Here is a 22,955-nt window from a genome sequence, read left to right as displayed (position 1 = left end):
TTAAAGAGTTTCACTCCATGGAGTGATCCTTGATCAATGAGAAACAGGAGATGGAAGGGAGACAAACAAATGCCTCCTCTTTTTCCCTTTCATATTCTTCTCTAAGGTGTAATTTCCCCAAAGGAAGTCCCATATGTCAATAGAACCTGCCTACTGGACAAGATCCTATTTCACTTTGCTAACTCTGAGGTCCTGATTAGGGCAGTAATCCATCATATCTTTCTTTGTCTCCCTTCCCTTATTCCTCACCCTCAACACCCATAGCTTGCACATCACAAAGAAAATGAAGCATGTTAATCCTTGCCTCAGACTTTGAGCTCTAAAGGACCAAGTCTAAGACAGTACTTAAGAATTAACAACAACTGTTTTCCACTCTATTACATAGACTTTTTTTCTTCATAAGGTGATGAAACCAGATAAAATTAAAACAGAATTCTGAACCTTTTCTCCATATCTTCATGCTATAACCCATGTGTTTTGAACCTGATTGTGAAACCTTTATTATATCTAACTTAAGGGTGAAGGGCTAGGTGGTGAAATGAGTTTCATATTGAACTAATTCCTCAAGGTTTTCTATCTTTTTAAGTGTGCATATCCATTAAGTTTAGTGGTCAGAAAATGTTAAGCATGAACATGTTTGGCTGGAAACCATACTGAAGGATCCTTTCCATATGTCTAGCTAGTAATTATGTTCAAGGATTCAATGAAAACTGGTTAAGCTATCAACCTGAATTTTTAAATGATATGAAATCATGAAAACTTAATAACGTTGAAATAAGATATATTTAAAGCCAATAAAAAGTAATTATTTAAATAGAATACATAAAAATAGTAAACCAGTACAATAACTTCCACTGGAGGTCAGCAGTATACATGCTATGGGTTGAATATTTGAAAAAGGATAGCTAGTCTTATGACTACTCATAAATATTTTCAGGCTAGGACAATGATAGGGCAATAAAACATTATATTCAGGATGCAAGCCATTCACCTACATGGGCTAGGAAGGAGTCTCCTTTTGCCTATATATTAAGCATTTCTTTCTTTTGTGTGATGTGGGAGGGTTACTTTCTTAAGCAAAAAAGCACTTGTAGATAGCACAAGGGGTACACTGCACAAGATGGAAAAATAAATTCCTGACATTTAGAATTACCTTAAAACACAAAGTGGAGAGAATGGTGGGAAAATGGTAGAGTAGGGAGCTTCAGGACTCCATCCTTCCACCAGAACAACTATTAAACAGGGAGGAACTGTATGAAACAACTATTTTGAACTCAGGAGGCCAGTAGAACACTGTACAGTACCCAGGAAGAGTGGGAGGAAAACACTGATAAATTACTGTAAAGAAAAGTCAATTGCTACCAGCACCCATCCCTCACTCTCGTAGCAGGCCGCCACAGGGTCCAGCCCAGGCTAGCTCACTGGTGACAGAAAAGGGCATAAAAATCCTCTTCTGCAACACCAAGAGTGGGCACAGTTGATCACTGATCATGGCTTTCGATGAGAGACTTCGGATTGCTGGGGCCCAGCTCTGAGGGCAGACATTGATTCAGCTCACCCCAGAAAAAGACTGCAGCAGGGAAGACTTAAAAGTGCTGTGCTTCCTCAGGAGCTAGTTGAAGGGTTGCATTTGCTGGGAAGGCCAGGAAAGCTCAACTTTGGGGGAGCTTTGGAGGAAGCCCTTGGTGCTCCTCCTGGACCCCTCCCCAGGGCATTTTAGAGCTGGTATACACCCCTTCATGGGTTCCTGGCTGTGTTTTGACTGGGAAAGACTGGCTTGGGAAACTCCTCTGTGGCATGCCCCTTCTCCCAGAATTTGGTGTCCATGCAAAAAAGGATTGTAAGTAAAGGATTGTAAAAATCTATAGAGGTAGATAGTCTGGAGCAAAGGCTTGCTGGCTTCAAACACTCAGGAGAGAGAGGTCTGTCTCCTGGGAGACAGAGGGGACAACCAAATTCCTGTAAACAGGGAGACTCTAAAACAACTAACAAGCAAAAGCCCAGGACAAGAGAGGCCCTAAAAGGCAGGAAAAACCCTGCACACTGCATTTGCCTTGGGAAGACCTTCCTGATAGGAGGGCTGAAGCTCAAGAAAATCTCTATCTTATCACAGCTGGTTACAAAATAATTAAACAGACATCTCAGGGAATAAATCCCAGACATAACATTTTAAAATATTATAATGTACAGTATTCAACAAAAGAGTACAAGATCAACAAGGATACAGGAAATGATGCCACATCCAAAGGAAGAGGATAAAAAGTGAGAAAATACCAGCAAAGACCAGAATGTGGACATACAAAACAAAGCCTTTAAAAATGATCTTTTTTTGTTTCTAGTTATAAATCTTTGATGTACAAACATAAAAAGGACAAAACAGAAGGCAGTTTTTACTTTAAGGCAGCAGAGATTATTGCATTCAGCTATATTAGCAAAAGCCATAACCCAATATTCTGTCACGACAGCTCCAGTTAGAGTTTCAAAGCTGAACTGCTCTACCCTATTAGTTTATAGCAGAATTAGAGAATTAAGCAAAGAAACCCTTCTCAGTTCCTTACTTCTCAATCTTCTTTCCAAAGCGAAGACCTCAGAGCAGGACCAGGAAGGGTTGCGCTATTAGCTAGAAGAAGGTGGTAAGAATGGCACTGGCAACTTCACATAACCTTTGGGGCTCTGTGCCCACGAGAGCATTTTAAGAGCACCACTTGTATATGTATGAGTGGTGATTGGGCCCGGGGAAAATATTTTGGTCTGAAATGTGAGATTGATGGCACATACAGGGTCGACTGAATGGTACTAGGTCAGTGAACAAATGCTTCATCATCAGTGAAATAAAGCATATATTGCTACCCAAAAGTGTCTCAAGGAAAGAAGTAACTACCAGACATGGAGACTCAAATCTGGAACTTTTGCAAAAATAGAATCTGCGGTGCTAAGTTTCCCACCTTTCAGTGAAAGCCAAAGATCCTAGAACAGAATGCTAGAAAGTCTCCTATTAACCACCCTGGAGTTAGCCAAGGTAATTTAGAGACAAAAAGAAACTAAACATCCTTCCCTTCAAGAATGCAACATAAATCAGGGCTATGAGAATTCACAAACACTTTTTTCCAGGCAAGAAGGTGGTGGGTTGAAATACTTAAAGTGCTAAAATAAAACAACTGCCAACCAAGAATTTTATAGCTGGCAAGACTGTCTTTAAAACATTAGGGATAGATGAAGACATTCCCAGATAAAAGCCAAAGGAGTTCATCACCACTTGAACTCCACTGCAAGCAATGCTAATGGGAATTCTTCAGGCTGAAAGGGAAGGACAGTAGAAAGTGGTTGAAAGTGGCATAAAGAAATAAAGAGCTGTGGTAAAGTAACCCTTTGTAATTGTAATTATTAATGTATTACTGTGGTGTATTGTTCAGTATATAACTCCACTTCTTACTTCCTACAGGTGCTACAATGCAAATGCATAAAAAGTAATGATAAATCAATGGTCTTGGACATACAATATACAAAGATATAAATGGTAACAAGTTTAAAAAAAGGTGAAAGGACAGAAGGCTATAGGAAAAGGGTATGTGTATGCTACTGAAGTTAAGTTGGTATCAAACCAACTATGATTGTTATATATTTAGGATGTTAAATTTTAACCCCATGGTAACCACAAGGAAAATAGATGAAACATATATCTAAATAGAAAACAGAAGGCACTTAATATGGTATAGCATAAAAAATCAAATAAATATAAAATTAGGCATTAACAGAAGAATTAGGACTTAAAAAAGGCTAAACAGAAGATGGCAGAAAGACTTTCAACTTGAATGGTTTAAGAACTCCAGCTGAAATGCAGAAATTGGCATAATGGATTAAAAAATCACAACCCAACTTATGCTGTCTGTAAGACACACCTAAAATTCAGACATAAGTAAGTTGAAAGTGAAAGGATGGAAAAAAAAGTACATACCATGCAAGTAGTAACCAAAAGAGAGCTGGGGTTACTATACTAACGTAAGATAAAATAGACTTTAAGTCAAAAACAGTTACATGGTTCAAAGATGGTCATTATATACTGATAAAGGGGTCAATTCAACAAGAATATATAACAATTATAAATATATATGTACCTAGTAGTAGAACCCAAAAATATATGAAGCAAATACAAATTTGAAGGGAGAGATTGAAGTTTCTACACTGAAGGGAGACTTTAATATGCCACTTTCAATAATGGATAGAACATCTGGTTAGAAGATTAACAGGGAAATAAAAGACTTGAATGATACTCTAAACCAACCAGACCTAAAAGACATATATAGAACACTTCACCCAACAGAAACAGAGTACACATTCTTCTCAAATACACATAGAACACTCTGCAGGATTGACCATACTTTAGGTCATAAAACAATTCTCAGTGAAGTAAAAATATTGAAATCATACAATGCTTATTCTCTGACAACATCAGAATGAAGCTAGAAATCATTAACAGAGGGAGAAACGGAAAATTCACATATATGTGGAAAATAAACAACATATTCTTAAACAAATAATGGGTTAAAGAGGAAATCACAAGCAAAGTTAAGATATCTTAAGGCAAAGGAAAATAAAAACACAACATACCAAAACTTATGAAACACAGTGAAGGCACAGCTAAGAGGCAAGTATATAGCTCTAAATCCTTACATTAAAAAAAGAAGAAAGACTTCAAATCAGAGACCTAACCTCAAAAATGAAAGAAGTAGAAAAAGAAGAGGAAACTAAATCCAAAGTGAGCAAGGAAATAAAGGAAATAAAGATTAGAGTGGAGATAAATGAGATAGAAAACACACACACCCACACACACTCACACCAACAACAACAATAAAGACAATCAACAGAAAGAAAAATTTGTTATTTGAAAAGATCAATAAAATTGACAAAACTTTAGCTAAAGATAAAAATAGACACTTCCCTCAAACTCGGCGTTTGGTTGTGTGTTCGCATGCGGGTTCAATATGCGTATGGAGAAGTGTTATTTCTGTTCTGGGCCAATCTATCCCGGCCACGGCATGATGTTCGTCCGCAATGATTGTAAGGTGTTCAGATTCTGTAAATCCAAATGTCATAAAAACTTTAAAAAGAAGCGTAATCCTCGCAAGGTCAGGTGGACTAAAGCATTCCGGAAGGCAGCTGGTAAAGAGCTTACAGTGGATAATTCGTTTGAATTTGAAAAACGTAGAAATGAACCTGTCAAGTACCAGCGAGAGCTATGGAATAAAACTATTGATGCAATGAAGAGAGTCGAAGAAATTAAACAGAAACGCCAAGCTAAATTTATAATGAACAGGTTAAAGAAAAATAAAGAACTACAGAAAGTTCAGGACATCAAAGAGGTCAAGCAAAACATCCATCTTCTCCGGGCTCCTCTTGCAGGCAAAGGAAAGCAGCTGGAAGAAAAAATGGTACTGCAATTACAACAGGATGTGGACATGGAAGATATTTCTTAGAAATCTTCTGTCTGTAACCATTTCTATATGTGCTTTTGAAAATCTCTTCTTGAGACTTGGAACTTCTAAAGTATTGCTGTATTTTTTTTTGTGAGGGCACTCAAATGAAAGGTAATTAAAAATACATTTCTCCTACATTGCTATCTATAAATATCAGATGTTATGGATGTTAGATTGTGTCTCAACTTTAAACCTTCACTGATAAGTTGTACTATGTAAATCATGAAAATTCTGTTTGTAAGTATAGAAGTGAATTGTGGGCATAAAATGGTCATGTCATTCGGATAATGGCCCTAGGCAGCTTTTATGTAATAAGTAATGACAAAATTCATGGCTAATGATACATAAAATAAAACTTTCTTTGCAGTAAGATACTCCCTTTATTAATGCTATAGAAGAGGGGCTCAATAAGGAACTAACAATCTGTGTGAAGATTGACCTCAAGTGATACTTTTATTTTAAGATTTCCTGTTTTGGTGTTATTAGCATCTTCTATGAGCATTTTGGCCCCCGGAGATTGAGGCTTAATTATGTTGGACTGTTCTGACCTGATTTAAGTGTTCTGCTAGCCAGTTGTGGATGTTATGGGTGAGAGCTGAATAATCTTTTCTTGAAATGGCTCTAAACTTGATTAATTTCCACGAACTTGAGATTCCTGGTGGGACAAGCTTTATTTTTCCAGCTTGGCACTAATTTAGAAGCAGAGGAATCCCAGTGCCTTTTAAAATTTGTTGCGTTGTTTTCTTTACAAAAGCCTTGTTTTTGGAAAATAGAGCTTATGGGTAGAGTGTTGGTTCATTATTTGCATATGAAATAAAATCATTTCTAAAGTAAAAAAAAAAAAAAAAAAATAGAGATGATACAAATTACTAAAATCAGAAATGGTAAGGGGAACCTTATATTGACCCCGCTGAAATAAAAAGGACTATATGAGGATACTATGAATTGTATACAAATAAATTAGATGACCTAGATGAAATTGAAAAATTATTAGAAACACACAAACTTCCTACAGAGACTCAAGAATAAATAGAAGATCTCAACAAACAATTACTACTAAAGAGATTGAAGCAGTAATTAAAAACCTCCCATCATAAAAAGCCCAAGACCAGATGGCATCACAGGAAAATTCTGCCAAATATTCCCAAAAGACTTAACTTCAATTCTGCTCAAACTCTTCCAAAAGTTGAAGAGGAGGAAACACTCCCTAATTCATTCCACAAGGCCAATATTACCCTCATACCAAAGCCAGATAAACATACCTCAAGGAAAGAAAACTGCAGAAAAATATCTCTTATGAATATAGATGCAAAAATCCTCAACAAAATACTAGCAAACAAAATCTAAGAGCATATTAAAAGAATTATACACCATGATCAAGTGGGATTTATCCCTGGTATGCAAGGTGGCTTCAACATAAGAAAATTAATGTAATACACCACATTAACAGAACAAAGGGAAAAAAACCCACATGACCATCTCAATTGATGCAGAAAAGGTATTTGACAAAATTCAGCACCACTTCTTGATTAAAAAAAAACAAAAAAAAAAAAACAAAAAAAAAACACTTAAATCACTAGGACTAGAAGGAAAGTTCCTCAACATGATAAAGGGCATATATTTTTCAAAAAGCCCACAGCAAACAGCCTACTTAATGGTGAAACTGAAAGGATGCCCACTGTTACCATTGTCACTCGAATTGTACTGCAAATTCTTCCCAGAGTAATTAGATAAGAAAGAGAAATAAAAGGCATGCAAATTAAAAAGGAAAAAAATAAAATTTTCCCTATTTGCAGATGGCATGATCCTATAAACAGAAAACCCTGAAAAATCCACAATAAAGCAACTAGAGCTAATAAACAAATTTGGCAAAGTGGCAGGATAGATCAACAAGCAAAAATCAATAGTGTTTCTATAAACTAGTAATGAGCAAGTTGAGGAGGAAATTAGAAAAAAAATTCCATTTACAATAGCAACTAAAAGAAATAAATATATAAGAATAAATCTAACCATGGATGTAAAGGACTTGTACACGGAAAGCTAAGAGAAAGGCAAACAAGGCCTAAATAAATAATAAATAATAAATAAATATCATGGACTGGAAGACTAAATATTGTTAAGATGTCAATGTTAACCTCTTTTGTTGCTCAGATGTGGCCTCTTTCTCTCAGCCAACTCTGCAAATAAACTCACTACCCTCCCCCCAACATGGGACATGACTCCCAGGGGTATAAGTCTCCCTGGCAATGAAGGACAGGACTCCTGGGGATGAGCCTGGCCCTGGCATTGTGGGATTGAGAAAGCCTTCTTGACCAAAAGGGAGAAAAGAAATGGAACAAAATGAAGTTTCAGTGGCTTAAAGATCTCAAATAGGCTTGAGAGGTCAATCTGGAGGTTATTCTTATGTATTTTATAGATATTCTTCTTTAGTTTCTAGTGTATTAGAATGGCTAGAAGGGAATTCCTGAATCTGTTGAATAGTAATCCAAAAGACTTGATTCTTGATGTTAATTGTAAAACTAATAGCTTTAATCATGTGATAGTGAAAACCTGGTGACTGACACTCCCTTTAACCAATGTATGGGAAGATGAGTAATAAAATAATAACAAAAAATATATAAATAATGGGGGTGTAAGAAGTATGGGTTGGTTTGGGCATTCTTTTTTATTTATTTTTATTTTTTTCCTTTATTTTGGAGTAATGAAAATGTTTGAAAATTGATTGTGATGATGAATGCACAACTATATGATGAAACTGTGAGCCACTGATTACGTACTTTGGATGGATTATATGGTGTGTGAGTATATCTCAATAAAATTACATTTTAAAAAAAGATGCCAATCTTACCTAAAGCAATTTATAGATTCAAAACAATCCCAATCAAAATTCCAACAACCTTCTTTGCAGAAATGAAAAAGCCAATCACCAAATTAACATGGAAGGGTAAGGGACCCCAAATATCTAAAGCTATCTTGAAAAAGTAGAATGAAGTTGGGGGACTCACACTTCCCAATCTTCAAACTTATTACAAAGCCACAGTAATCAAAACAGCATGGTATTGGCACAAGGACAGACCATAGACCAATGGAATCAAATTGAGAGCTTAGAAATCAACCCTCACATCTATGGTCAACTGATTTTTGGCAAGGGGGCAAAGACGACTCTATTCTGAAAAAAATGGTCCCATCAACTAATGGTGCTGGGAAAACTGGCTCTCTATTTGCAAAAAAAAAAAAAAAGGAGACCCTTACCTCATACCTTATTCAAAAACCAACTCAAAATGGAGCAAAGTCTAAATATAAGAACCAGAATTATCAAAGTCCTAGAATAAACTTAGGGAAACATCTTCAGGATGTTTTATTAGGCAATGGCTTCTTAGATTTTTTCACCTAAAACAGAAGCAATAAAAGAAAAAATAAATAAATGGGACATGATCAAATTTAAAACTTTCATGTCTCAAAGGACTTTATCATGAAAGTGAAAAGATGACCTACTCAATTTGAGAAAATATTTGGAAACCACATATTCAACAATGGTTTAACATCCAGAATATATAAAGAAATCCTTCAACTTAACAAAAAGATAAACAACACAATTTTTAAAATGGGCAAAAGATGTGACTAGACATTTCTCCAAGGAAGATGTACAATGGCCAGAAAAGATACTCAACATCATTAATCATGGAGAAATGCAAATCGAAACCACAATGAGATACCATTTCAGATGCATTAGAATGGCTGCTATTTAAAAAATGGAAAAATATGAAGTGTAGGAGAGGAAAAGGAGAAATAGAAACACTCATTAATTGCTGGTGGGAATATAAAATGGTTCAGCTGCTGTGGAAGACAGTTTGGCAGTTCTTTAGAAAGCTAAGTATGGAAATACCATATGACCTGGAAATCCCACTACCCAGTAAATATTCAAAGGAACCGAAAGCAGGGACTCATACGGATATTTGCACTTCAATGTTTATAGCGTCATTATTCACTATTGCCAAAAGATGGAAGCAACCGAAGTGTCCATCAACCAATGAACGGATAAACAAAATGTGGTGTTTACATACTATAGAATATTATTCAGCCATAAAAAGGAATGAAGCCCTGATATGTGTGCCAACATGCATGAACCTTAAAGACATCATGCTGAATGAAACAAGCCAGATACAAAAGGAAAAATATTGAATTATCTCACTAATTTGAAATAATTATAATAAGCAAACTCACAGAGTCAGAATCTAGAATACAGGTTACCATAGGATGGGGTGTGGATAGGAGATGGGAAGTTAGTGCTTAAAATATACAGGGTTCCTATTTGGAATGATGGAAATGTTTTGCTAATGGATGGTGGTGATGGTGGCACAACATTGTGAATGTAATTAACAGCACTGAAATATGTATTTGAATGTGGTTAAAAAGGGAAATTGTAGATTATGTATATATGGTAACAGAATAATGTTTTAAAAAAATCCATTGACTCACATTACTCAATGGACCCTACTTCACTGATGTCAATCTATCTCACAGTTATTTGTAAGACCTTTGTCTTCTACAATTTAAACTGGGTAGTGTCAGGGAGGAAAACAGGCATTGGCCTGGTTTTCCAAAGAAAATAGTATTTGTTTGCTCTGTCTCTTAAAAGATGATATAAGTATAAAAGAGAATAGTAACCAGAATGTAGCATTCAAAAAAATGTTTTTAATCAAATTGAATTCACAGACTTTTTAAAAAGAAGAAAAAAAGGGGGGGGGGGGGGGAGTAGTAGTGTGCTGAATATCTCTGTTTTCCTTCCAGAGTTTTTCTACCTCTTCTCTGTCTCTAATCTGTGTGATCTACATCATTAATGTCTTCCCTGGCTTCTGGTTTCATTCACCTAATAGGAAGTCACAAAGCAGATGTGAATAAGAGAAGAGAGTGACATCAGTTTATGATTTATTCCCCTGGCCTCTTTATCTGAAGCTGAATGTTTCCCTGGCAAAGGAAAGAAAGTCCAGAAACCTAACTTCATATTCAGTTTGAACACTCACTATCTGTGTGGCCCAGAGTCAGTAACTCAGCCAGTCTGAGCACCAGGCTTCTCAGCAGTAAAGTAAAAGGTCTAAATTAAAAGAGCTCTGCATTTATGTTCAGAACCAAAATTCTAGGAAATATTTATTTTCTAATCTAAATTGTTCACTTTAATGTATTTTTTTCCCAGTTACTTTGACTTTTGTCCATACCTGAATATTCTTCCATTGCCTACTTCATTCAGCACCACACCCCCCATGTACTTCTAATCAATAGAAACAACAGAAGCACATTTTCCATTAGAGGTAATGAGGAGCTACAGAAGATGCTAGTGTAGTTCAGAGAGCTTCCTTTTAATAATTCCAAATACCATCCCTAAGGATCACAATTTTAGACTTAGCTGTGTAGTCCAAGTCCCCATTAGGTTATAAACTCTTATCACAATGGTAGGCATATGGCAGGCACTGTGTATATGATCCATTAATGCTGATTTAATGAATAACCGAACTTCATAATGTAGTTTTTCATCACTTTTGTGGCACTGTAATTGGTAGAAATAAAACACAGCAAGATTTTCAGGGTGCTACAGAAGTCTGGGTTTGCCAATAGCATAATACTCCAATATGTTCAATTTACATTTAAGAATACCTTACACAAAATGTTTTAAATACACTTTTTAATGTGATTCTCATGATAGCTTCAAAATTATTTTTATCATGTAATTTTTCCAACTTAGAAGTTATAACCCTGGAGAGAGAACAATCAAAAAGCAATTCTCAAATCAAGTCAGATTTTCCATTCCAATGTTCTTTCTCAGGAAGTTCAAAGGGATTGGCTGTTAGCCAATTCTGGGAATTACATGAATCAGTCAATTTGATTTGGTTAGAAGTCATTCCCTTTATGCCCTCTAAGAGTTAAGTTGAATCCTCTGACATCTTGTGTACTCTGAGATTGCTGAGGGCCATACTTCTGGTTTTCACATGGGTGTGGAAATAAAGAAAACACTTGTACAAATGTCTTAATAGTCATCGAGACTGGTGCTTCTATGTTTATCCCTATTTCCACTGAGTACAGATTTCAGCTAGGAATAAAAGAATTGACTCTTCATGTCTTTTCAGTTCTTCAACTGTGTATAGATTGGCCCTGAATTATTGATTTACCCACCTAGCTACTGCCATTCCCTTCATGAGGGCATTATGAATGCTGCCCAAGACTGCTGTTGAAGAACTGCAAAGGTCAGCTAAAGAACACAGAGCATCCTTTTTGATGAAGATGTCTGCTGACGTGGATACGTTTTCCCGTTTACTTACCTTTCTTAGAATTACTAATGGTTCTTTTTTCTATTTTAATATAAACTCATTAATACTTCCAAAAATTATGAATAAATTCCTATTCACCTAAGTACATTAAATTATCCATAACTAATGTAGTAAAGCAGATTTAGAACTGCACTTGCTTGAAAAAAAAAAGAAAAAACCTCATTTAAGAAAAGTATACACATATTGGATTACTTTTTAATGTAATTCTAAATGTAATTTCCACCAGAAACAATATTGAATACAAATCTGTTTGAAAGCATTAATTTTAAATAGTATTTGTTTTAATATCAGAGGGAATACCAGTTACAAATTTAGAAACAGATTTTTACCTTTCTAAATAAGTATTTTCAAAAAATATTTGTTTTGATACTATTTCTGCTGCAAGTTACAGCTGGATTATCATTGGTTTGTTTCTTTATTTCATAATCCAGTTCCAAATCTCTGAGACATGAAAAAAGGAATGTAATAATTCTTCACTTTGAAGAAAAATTTTAATATAGTATATTATATATATTTTACTAGATATATATTTTATAGTAATATAAAGTATATATTTAATGTTATTAAACTGTATATTAATATAATATTTAATACATTAAAATGATTTCTAAATATATATCAACATTCTCAGTTAAAATATAAACATGGCAAAAAGTCTACTAGCTATGTTACCTTCTTTTCTAATGGGTTCCATGACAGAGATCTACCAATTACTTTATAAAAAAGTTTTGTTTGTTGGTTGTTTCATTTGATTTAGGTTTTAACTTTCTGATAAACTTGAATAAATTAAGCCCATTGTCACATTAATTTATAAATCAAAAAGATAAAGCTTTGTAGAAGAATTAATGCATTATTCCTTGAAACTTTCTAGCAAGACTAATAGATAATGGTCATATAACAGGATGTTTTCCCCTTTAAAATGTTTAACATTTTAAATGGTAAATAGCTGTAGATATTTTCCTTAATAGAAAATAACTATTATCAATGAAAAAATGTGTTAAGCTGCATAAATTCAACCAACCAATTGTTATTCATCTTCAAAACACATTATGTTTATTAGATATTTCCTATGGAGCTTTCCAGTACAAAATAAATTGTTGCTAACTCCAGTTGCCTAAGCCTAATGATTTTAATCCTTTCATAAGAAATAAAAGCCTTTGATTTATTTTTAACCACTACAGTTTAGTTTCAATGTTCTTTGTTATGATTAGATAATTGTTCTAACATGTTCATGGGTAAACTTGAGTAGCATCCTTTCAAAAAGGCTTATGTGATCCTAAAAAGAGACATCTTTTCATATTGTCTAGAATTTGTCATTTATTTCTATTCAACTCATTTTCCTTTGAGTAGTAGGAGCTACAATAGTTTAAAAACAGACAAGAAATTGTCATTGTTACAGAATGATTTCTACAGGCTTTGTGCAAGCTTAATTTCTAAGCAGAAATCAGATGGATGTTTGCAAATGACAAAATGAGTTACCTATTCCCTTTTGGAATGGTGGTTTCTGCCTCCAGTCTCCTAATAAGTGTAAATCATTTCCATAGACTGTGGTTTGGAATTTAGAGAGGGAGCAAAATCCCTAGTCTATGAAAGAATTAAGTACCAAAGCAGGTCTTTTTTATTTTAAAGGAAAAATTCTCTTTACCTATACTTTTAAGACAGGCTTAAGCCCTTATTTCATCAATGCTGTGTGGTAGATTTGTGTGTAGTGGAGGACAGGCAGCACAGCCACAGGTCTTGGGCAATATACTGACTACTAAAAGGTTAAGGCAAATCTAACAACTTCTCAAACAGCACTAAGACGTTAAATGGGTTATGTCAGATTTACATTTAATGATTCAAGGTGCAAAATTTGACCTATAAAATACAAAAGCTTGAAGGAGCCAACTTAGGTTAAATATTTTATAGTGTTTTATTCATGAAAATGCACTTCATTTTTACAAACTACCAAAAATTCTGATAGGTATTTTTCCATCCCAGAGGAAGCTCTATTATGACAAGAGTTCCCAAAGAAAGTAAGCCACTTAAAGGAGCATATTAAAATAAAAAAAAATAAAAAAAAAAGGAAACATCACAACTTTTGAAGTAAGTTATACATTTGACCTATTATGTTATATCTTATCGCAAACTGTAAATCTACAAATAATGTGCTATGATAGCATACAAAGGAATAACCACAGGAAAACTGTTCGAATAAAGATTGTCAAACTCCTTAGAGATATTGAACACAATATTATCATCTTGCTATCTCGTAAGGTGTTTTCTGGCACATTTTAAAAGGCATGATGAGTAAAGCCCATGGCATTTTTGAAAAGTCAAGGTTGTTTTGAATATATTGTTTTTCACTTGAAGAGCCAAATCTTTTTTTTTTTTTTTTTATTTTGTCATCTTTTCTTATAGCACTGTTGAAAATCAGATGCCTGAATAGATTATCTGGATATATGAATTAAGGGAAATACTGGCATATTATGTTTAAACTAATTTTAAATAAACACATCGAAATTTTCATATATAATCTCTACTATCTCAAACTAAAAGTAGAACTCCTTCAAATAATTTTATTGTAAGTTAAGAGTTTGCGTATGCTTCCTCTAAGAACTAGAAAAAGATTGCCAATATTAACCTTCAGATTTTATCATAATTTGAATAAATCTTCAAAATTTATGACCCTAATTTTCTGTTTTGATGGGCAAATACAATCAGTAATGTGAAATGAAATGGTATTTCAATACAGAAAAATAGAATAAAACAATGAATTATTTGTCATATCTTCTTGTCTTTCACATCTCTACTTCTAAGTTTATTATACTACCAATAGAGTGAACTCTTTCAATAAACCTTGAGGTTGCCCAATCAGCATCCATTCCCTCCTTCCTTCTTTTTATTCTGATTAATGTAAGCCAATCATATTAATCTTTGCCAAGGCATTTTCAGAAACACAGAGTTAAGCCAACTGATACGTAGTATTGTTCCAGAGATTATTATTGGTTCGGGAGAGGTCATATGGACCACTCAGACTGAAGATGAGGACTTAAATTCTAAGATACATATTGCCCAGTAGGTGCTAGCAGCCATCTTCTGACAGAGAACAAAGTCAAAGCCAACACCCAGAGGACCAAAGAGCTGAGAGAGGGCAGAGAAACAGGACTAGAACCCTGATGGCATTAGGTCAGGATCCTGTCCTACCTCTGGACTTCCTTCTCTGTGAGATAATAAATACCATTATAGTCAAGGTTTCTTTTACTTGTAGCCAAAGACATCCTAACTGATACAGTTGTTTTGGGATAACTTTAGCAAACTGTAGCAAATATTTAATGTTGGAAGTTTTCATTTATTGATCATTCATATTAGTATTATAGATGGTTTACACATTAGCTAGATGAAACAAAAACAGCCTATTTAAATCCTCCAGTGACCTCACTAGTCTAGTCACTTAACAAAAGTTACCTGTAAAATGATCATAGGCATGAAGTTCCCAACGTCTCCATCCTATGGCATGATGATCTCACAGTGAGTCATTACACACTCGGGATAGATATTAATGGCTACTCTTGTGGTATTAATAGCGCTTTCTGGACCTGCTACTTGACTCCTAGATCCTCTCCAATTTCTTGTTGAGAAGGCCTAAGAGGTAGCATTGGGTCTCAGAAAATCATTCAAATAAATATTGATTTTATCTGCCTGGCTGCAGGCTTGCCCTCAACCTCAAGCTTTCATAGTCCCCTCCATGTCTGTGCCTGTCCATCATTCAATCAAAACACACCTAACCCTCACTGATTCAGGACCTAGTCTCCCATCAATTTTGTTATATCAGAAACGTGAGCATATTTTTCATTATTTTATTAGACCTACTTCCATTATTAATAGTTTTATTATCAGCTCAGCTGCCTGATTTGGTTTCAGATAACCATTTAATAAAGCATTAAAATTAAACTATCTTTATGACCAAGTCTTACTAAACTGTACCAAAATGAGCTGTAATTCACTTTCTCTCAAACATCTATGCAAAATATGCATAACATCTAAATATAAACACCTTCAACCTGAATATTACTTTCCTCTTTTACCAAGAAAAGATCATAATAATATCCTTCAAAAATACCTAACTAACAAACATGCTGACAACTTGTTCTTTCCTCATAAGAAAAAAATCACAAAGGGAGTTTTAAGAAATCTCTTACACAACAAAAACAGAACTTATAAGTGCTAAGGTGGATATATAGATGCAGAAATGAATCAGACATGAATCCTACATAAAAAGGATTGACACAGGCTAGAAAAGAAGAAGTTTAGACAGGTGAAGAAATAATTTAATTTTATGTGAAAAACACTAGCACCTAAGGGGAAATATGGATGGACAGTGAAGAGGGAAAAAGCATTTTCAGTTTGAAAATGGATTAAACTTAATAGATGATGTTTTGACTTATTTTATCATTTACACAAAAGTGAAGTTACTCTGTATTTATAAGTTAAGTCAAACAGATTCAGTTATTTCCTTCCAGCTCTTCCAATATGTTAAAAGCTAAAAAAGGGTATCTATATAGTGCATAAGAATGCCCTCCACAGTGATCTACACAGTTTGAAATCTCTCCACCACTGAAACTTCATTTTGTTCCATTTTTCTTACCCCTTTTGGTCAGGAAGATTTTCTCAATCCCAAAATGCCAGGCCCAGGCTCATCCCTGGGAGCCATATACCACATTGCCAGGAAGATTTACACTCCTGGGAGTCATGTCCCACATACCAGGGAGGGCAGTGAGTGTACCTGCAAAGTGGGCTTAGGGAGAGAGAGGTGGGCCACATCTGAGCAACAAATTGGTTCTCTTAGGCACAATTATAAGTAGGCTTAACCTCTCTTTTGCAGTAACAAGCTTTATGAGGGCAAGTCCCAAGATCGCGAGTTCAGCCTACTAAATTGGTAGTTCTCAATGTTTGTGAGAATATCAGTAATAACCCAGGTGGGGAAGTCCAACATTTCCGCATTTTCCCTCAGTTCCTCAAGGGCGCCCTGCAAATACATTTTTATTCTCTACCCAAATTACTTTGGGATGTATTGGGATTTCACACTAACCTGTACAAACCTACCAGATCTCACTTCCTATTCAAAGTTCCATGTAATTATGGTGTTTGAATAAACTGACCGCACAAGTTAAATTCTTTAGTGTGCTACGGAAAATATAGATCCTGCACCAAATAAACATCTCTTCCTTTGGTCTCACATAGAAGTTAAAGTTTTAAAATACAGTCAACATCATCCTTTTCCCTTTGGCCTTAGGTCTGCTTCATTCATGTCTCTAATTGAAGTCTGAACTTTTTTTCAGCTTTTTTAACAGTTGCTGTATGAGGTAATACTGACATTCATATCTGCCAAGCTCTAGCTCTGAGTTTCAGGTGCCACACAGATACCCAAAGTTCCAGAGACCGACCAGGTTATACACAAAGAGCTCAGCATCTCAGAGTCTGGAGATAACCATTACAACTCAGGAATAGATGTGACTGCTGTAAGAGCTTGCAATCTAGGGACCATTACAATAAGCATTTGCCTGATAAGCTGTGCTCTGAGATTCAATTCTCATAGTTTACACATTATAGTTAGTCCATATCAGTGAGGCATTAAAATGTTTGTCTTTTCGTTTCTGGTGTACTTCACTCACAATGCTGTCCTCAAGATCCATTCACCTAGTTGCATGTCTCACAGCTTCATTCCTTCTTGCAGCTGCTCAATATTCTATTGTATGCATAGCCAACAGTTCACTATTCTGTTCATCAGTCAGTGTACCCTTAGGCCACCTCCATCCATTGCAGATCATGAATACTACTGCCATAAACACCAGTGTGCAAATGTCCATTAGTGTCCCTTCTTTCAGTTCTTCCAAGTATATACCCCCTAATGAGGTTACAGGACCTTTTAGCACCCACATACTTAGCTTTTTGTGGAACCACCACACTGTCCTCCAGATAGGCTACACCATTCTACTTCCCCACCAACAGTAAATAGGTATATCCCTCTCTCCATGATTCCTTCAGCACTTGTATCCCTCTTTATATTTTTCCCTGCAATTTTATAGAGATATGTTCACATACCATACAATCATCCACAGTATACAATCAATTGTTCACAGTATTACCATATAATTGTCCATTCATTATCACAATCAACACTTGAACATATTCATTATTCCAAAAAAAGTTTTTAAAAAAGAATAAAAAATATATATATAAATTACAATACAATACAATAACAAGGTCAGACACCACCACCACTACCAAGAATCTCATACCCCCCCCTTATATCCCCCTCTCATAGACATTTAGCTTTGGTATACTGCCTTTGTTACATTTAATGGAAGCATATTATAATGTCACTGTTAACCATAGGCTCCAGTTTGCACTGATTATATTTTTTCCCCAATACCACCCCTTTATCAACACTTTGCAAGGTTGACATTCATTTATTCTCTCACATGTAAAAACATTTTTATATTTGTACATTTAGTCATCATCATTGACTACTCTAGATTTTACTAGATTCTACAGTCCCAGTCTTTATCGTCTATCTTTCCTTTTGGTGTCATACATGCCCCTAGCCCTCCTGTTTGAACTTTACTCACAGACATCTTTGTTCAGTGTACTTACAACATTATGCTTCCATCACACAGTATTGTACTATCCATTTCTGGATCTATACAATCAATCCTGTTGAATATTCTATATTCCTTCAGCATCAAATGCCCAACCTCTACCCTCTTTCTATCTCCTGATAACTTGTGTTCTCAGCTTTAACTCTCTAAGTTTGCTCATTAATGTTAGCTCCTATTAATGAGACCATACAGTATTTGTCCTTTTGTTTCTGGCTAACTTCACTCAACCTAACATCCTCAAGGTTCATCCATGTTGTTAAATGTTCCATGACTTTGTTCTATCTTACAGCAGTGTAACATTCCATCATGTGTATATACCACAGTTTGCTAATCCACATGTCTGTTGATGGACATTTGGGCTATTTCCATCTCACGGGAATCGTGAATAATGACACTATAAACATCGGTTTATAAATGTCTGTTCATGTCTTAGCTTTTAGTTCCTCTGAGTATATACATAGTAATGGAATTGCTGGATCATATGGCAATTCTATACTTAGCTTCCTAAGGAACTGCCACAATGCCTACCAGAGTGGCTGCACTTTTCTACATTCCCACCTACAGTAAATAACTGTGCCTCTTTCTCCACATCCTCTCCAGAACTTTTAATTTGTGTTTCTTTTTTTTTTTTTTTTTTTTTTTTGATAATCGCCATTCTAGAGGTGTGAGATAATATCTCATTGGGTTTTAATTTGCATTTCCCTGATAGCCAGTGAAATTGAGTATCTTTTCATATGTTTTGAGCCATTTGTATTTCCTCTTCAGAAAAGTATCTATCCATGTCTTTTGCCCATTTTTTAATTGGGTTGTTTGTCTTTCTGTTGTTGAGTTGTAGGATCTCTCTATATATTCGGGATATTAAATCCTTATCTGATATGTAGTTTCCAAATATTGTCTCCCATTGTGTAGGGTGCCTTTTTGCTTTTCTGATAAAGTCCTTTGATGTACAAAAGTGTTTAATTTTGAGAAGATCCCATTTATCTATTTCTTCTTTCACTGCTTGTGCTTTGGGTATAAGTTCTAGGAAACTACCTCCTATCACAAGGTAGACCCTTAAGATATTTCCCTACATTTTTTTTTTCTAAAAGTTTAATGGTCTTAGTGCTAATGTTTAGGTCTTTGATCCATTTCAAGTTAATTTTTGTATAAGGTGTGAGATAGGAGTACTTTTTCATTCTTTTGGATATGGCTATCCATTTCTCCAAACATCATTTATTGAAGAGGCTGCTCTGTCCCAGTTGCATTGACTTGACTGCCTTATCAAACATCAATTGTCCACAGATGAGAGGGTCTATTTCTGAACACTCAATTCGATTCCATTGGTTGGTATATCTATCTTTATGCCAGTGCCCTGCTGTTTTGACCACTATAACTTTGTAGTATGCTTTAAAGTCAGGTAGTATGAGATCTTCTACTTTGTTCCTCTTTCTCAAGATATTTTTATCTATTCAGGGCACACTGCTCTTCCAAATAAATTTGTTTATTGGTTTTCCTATTTCTGCAAAGTAAGTTGTTGGGATTTTAATTAGTATTGCGTTGAATCTATAAATCAGTTTAGTTAGGATTGACATCTTAACCATATTTAGTCTTTCAATCCATGAACACAGTATGTTTTTCCTTTTTTTTTTTTTTAGGTCCTGTTTGATTTCTTGTGGATTACTTTTAAATTAAAGACAAATGAAAATATTATTTTCTACCTCTTTGTCTTAAGAATGTATTTCATTCCAAAAATTTTTTTTAAAAATAGGTCTATGCACTTTAAATTATCTATCTTAGAATGTTACTGTTTACAAACCAAGGTCTCTTTAAAACTGTGCACTGAATATGCTCTAGTTTATAAAATTTTGAGGCCAAACTTCTGGAAAAAAATATCATCAACCCAGAAGTCTATATCCCACAAAACTATTCATCAAGAATGAAGGAAAGACAGACATTTTTAGGTTAAAAAAGAAACTGTGATAATTTTTCACCAGCAGACCTATTGCACAAGAAATGATAATATAAGTACAATAAACTGAAAAAAAAGGATATCACATGGAAAGTTAAATCTTGAAGGAAAAAATGAAGAGCACTGGAAATAACATGGATATAGGTAAAGTTTAAAAACTATTTCTTCCTCTTTATTTAATTAAAATATACATTACAGTTTAAAGAAATAACATAACATTGTAATGTGGGGTGTAGCTTTAACATGACAATTGCACACAGGATAGTAGATAGGTTAAATGGATTTATATATAGTAAGGTCGCTGCATTTTATGTGAAATGCACTATTAACACTATGCATACTGTGAAACTTAAAAGATGTTTATATGTGATCTAAGATTTTCTCTACCCTTGACCTTAAAGATTTTGTCTCCTTATGTGGTGGAGAATAATTTCAAAAGATTGTTAAACAAAATAGATACACTTAATACAGTTATGTAGCAGAGTACTTTGTAAAATATTACAAAGTTACTTTAAAAGTTATACATGCTTGTACATTTTTTAGTTTAAGAAAGAAGCGAAACCATAAGTGAATCATTGAGATTTTTTTCTCTTCCTTTCTGGGAGGAAAAGCAACTATTTTCAAAATCATTTATCTCAATGTCACCATATCCTCAATAATATGCATGTACAACAAACCAGATTTAAATTAACACATTTAATATTTACTTACACTGACATTTATAACCATATAATAAAGCAACATGAAGCATTTAGATGTGAAATATTTGAAAGAAAGCATTGTAAATCATAAAATTTAGTCAAATTTAACTTGGAATTTACTTTTTACTTCTTATTTCCATTTACTCTCGGAGATATGTAATACTGAAGGAAGCATCTGGACTTTTTCCTATAATGACGACAAATGTTAAAGTTACAAGTATCTGGTACTTCTATCCTTAAAAATAGACATAAAAAATGCAAGGTGTTAATAGGGTAGTATATTGGAATCCTGCTTTTATCCATGATTGGTCTGTCAACCCACAACTTCTCTAATTAAGAAAAAAACCATAAATATAAGATTTTTCTGTCGAATGTAACATATATTCCATAAAATATACTGGGTAAAAATTAAATCTCTCAGAAGAGTAATTAATAAGTAATTTGAAGAAATTCAAATAACAATAAATACATGATATTAATATTTATCTCTTTTAAAAGTTTAGTTGACACATTTATAAAGAATTTATTGAGGATTATTACATACAGCATTTGACTTGGGATTCAATATTTAATACTTATATAATTGTATAAATATAGAACATGGACCAATTTTATGTTCATACAGATCTTAGTTTCTTTGAAATTGGTGCAGTTCAAAGAATAGGAAGGACATTTTAGTTCATAATAGTGATTCATTAATTTCTTTTAATGAATAAAATTTTATACATTACTATTTTGTATAAAGTAATTCCTATTTTGCCCTAAGATATAAAAACCTGATTTTATATTGTTTCTATAAGAAAACTCATCTAAGTTATAACTATAATACTAAATGTGATATTAAATATTCTATTAAGTATCTTGGATTTAGGGGAGATATTATTTTGTAGTTTCTTTTTGATTCTCCTGATCATTTTTGATCAGATTTCATGTCTGATCTTTTTTGCTATATCTATCAACTGTTTAAAACTATCTTGTCCAAAATTTTTTTTCCAGATTTTTTCATAATGCTGCTGTGGCATTAAGAGGACATTCCCCAAGAACTTATAAATAAAGGGAATAAGATTGTTCTCTGAGATTTAAACTTTAAAATCAATACATAATTGATTAGAGACAAGTTTTGAAGCACCTTAGAAAAATAGAAGTTGCTCCTAGGTCTGCAAGATTTTCTATGTGCTATAAAGGATGTGAAGGCCTAAGTGTCTAACAGGTCCACAGTCCCATTGTGAGAAGAACTGCCAAAAGGAGTTCATTCATTCACAAGTATCCATGCCTTTCACAGTGAGGCCACAGATTAGCTTTAGCTTAGAATGCTAAACTGAACATAGAAAAGACAAATGGCTCATGGGTTCCCAGTTGACCTGGAAACCCTACCCAACATGAATGTTTACTATTAGTGATAAAGAGAACAAATCATATCTTCTCTTGGAGATGTTGCTTGTGAGATACTCAGAGATAACCAAAGGCAAGAGAAGAGAGATTTAAGAGAAGATGAGCCACTACTATATTAATGATACTAGAATTAGGTATAATAGAAGATCTCTTCTGAGTGTACATCCATAATATTAGTCAACAGAACTGTTGCTGGACTCCTAGAGTTGCTATAATGTCAGTAGATTTCTTACTGTATCCTGAAATAGATACAACCTTTCCACAACTGATTGAAATCAACTACAATGTTATTCCGTCTTTGAACATTTACAATAAACTTGCATTCTTCATTACCTGTGGAAATCTGAGAATGGCTGCTCTTTGCAGCCAGTGCTAATAGAAGACTAAAACTCAACTGAATACACTACCGTATTTAGAGAAAGAATATGCAAATAGAAAGTGGGTTATTTGCCATAGAATCAAAATGGAAGGAAAAG

At 34.3% G+C, this 22,955-nt stretch overlaps 1 protein-coding gene across 1 annotated transcript; it reads left to right on the top strand.

The window, feature by feature from the left end:
- The first annotated feature begins 4,940 nt into the window (after positions 1 to 4,940).
- On the top strand, positions 4,941 to 5,996 carry LOC119540061 (probable ribosome biogenesis protein RLP24). The gene has a single exon (XM_037844068.1). It carries the CDS (start codon positions 4,983 to 4,985, stop codon positions 5,472 to 5,474), a length of 492 nt encoding a protein of 163 aa, XP_037699996.1. The 5' UTR covers positions 4,941 to 4,982; the 3' UTR covers positions 5,475 to 5,996.
- Positions 5,997 to 22,955: the final 16,959 nt, after the last annotated feature.

This window comes from Choloepus didactylus, chromosome 7 (genome assembly GCF_015220235.1).
Source record: "Choloepus didactylus isolate mChoDid1 chromosome 7, mChoDid1.pri, whole genome shotgun sequence".
Classification (NCBI taxonomy): domain Eukaryota; kingdom Metazoa; phylum Chordata; class Mammalia; order Pilosa; family Megalonychidae; genus Choloepus; species Choloepus didactylus.
Note: the sequence above shows the minus strand (reverse complement) of the source record. Positions and strands in the feature narration are given on the sequence as shown.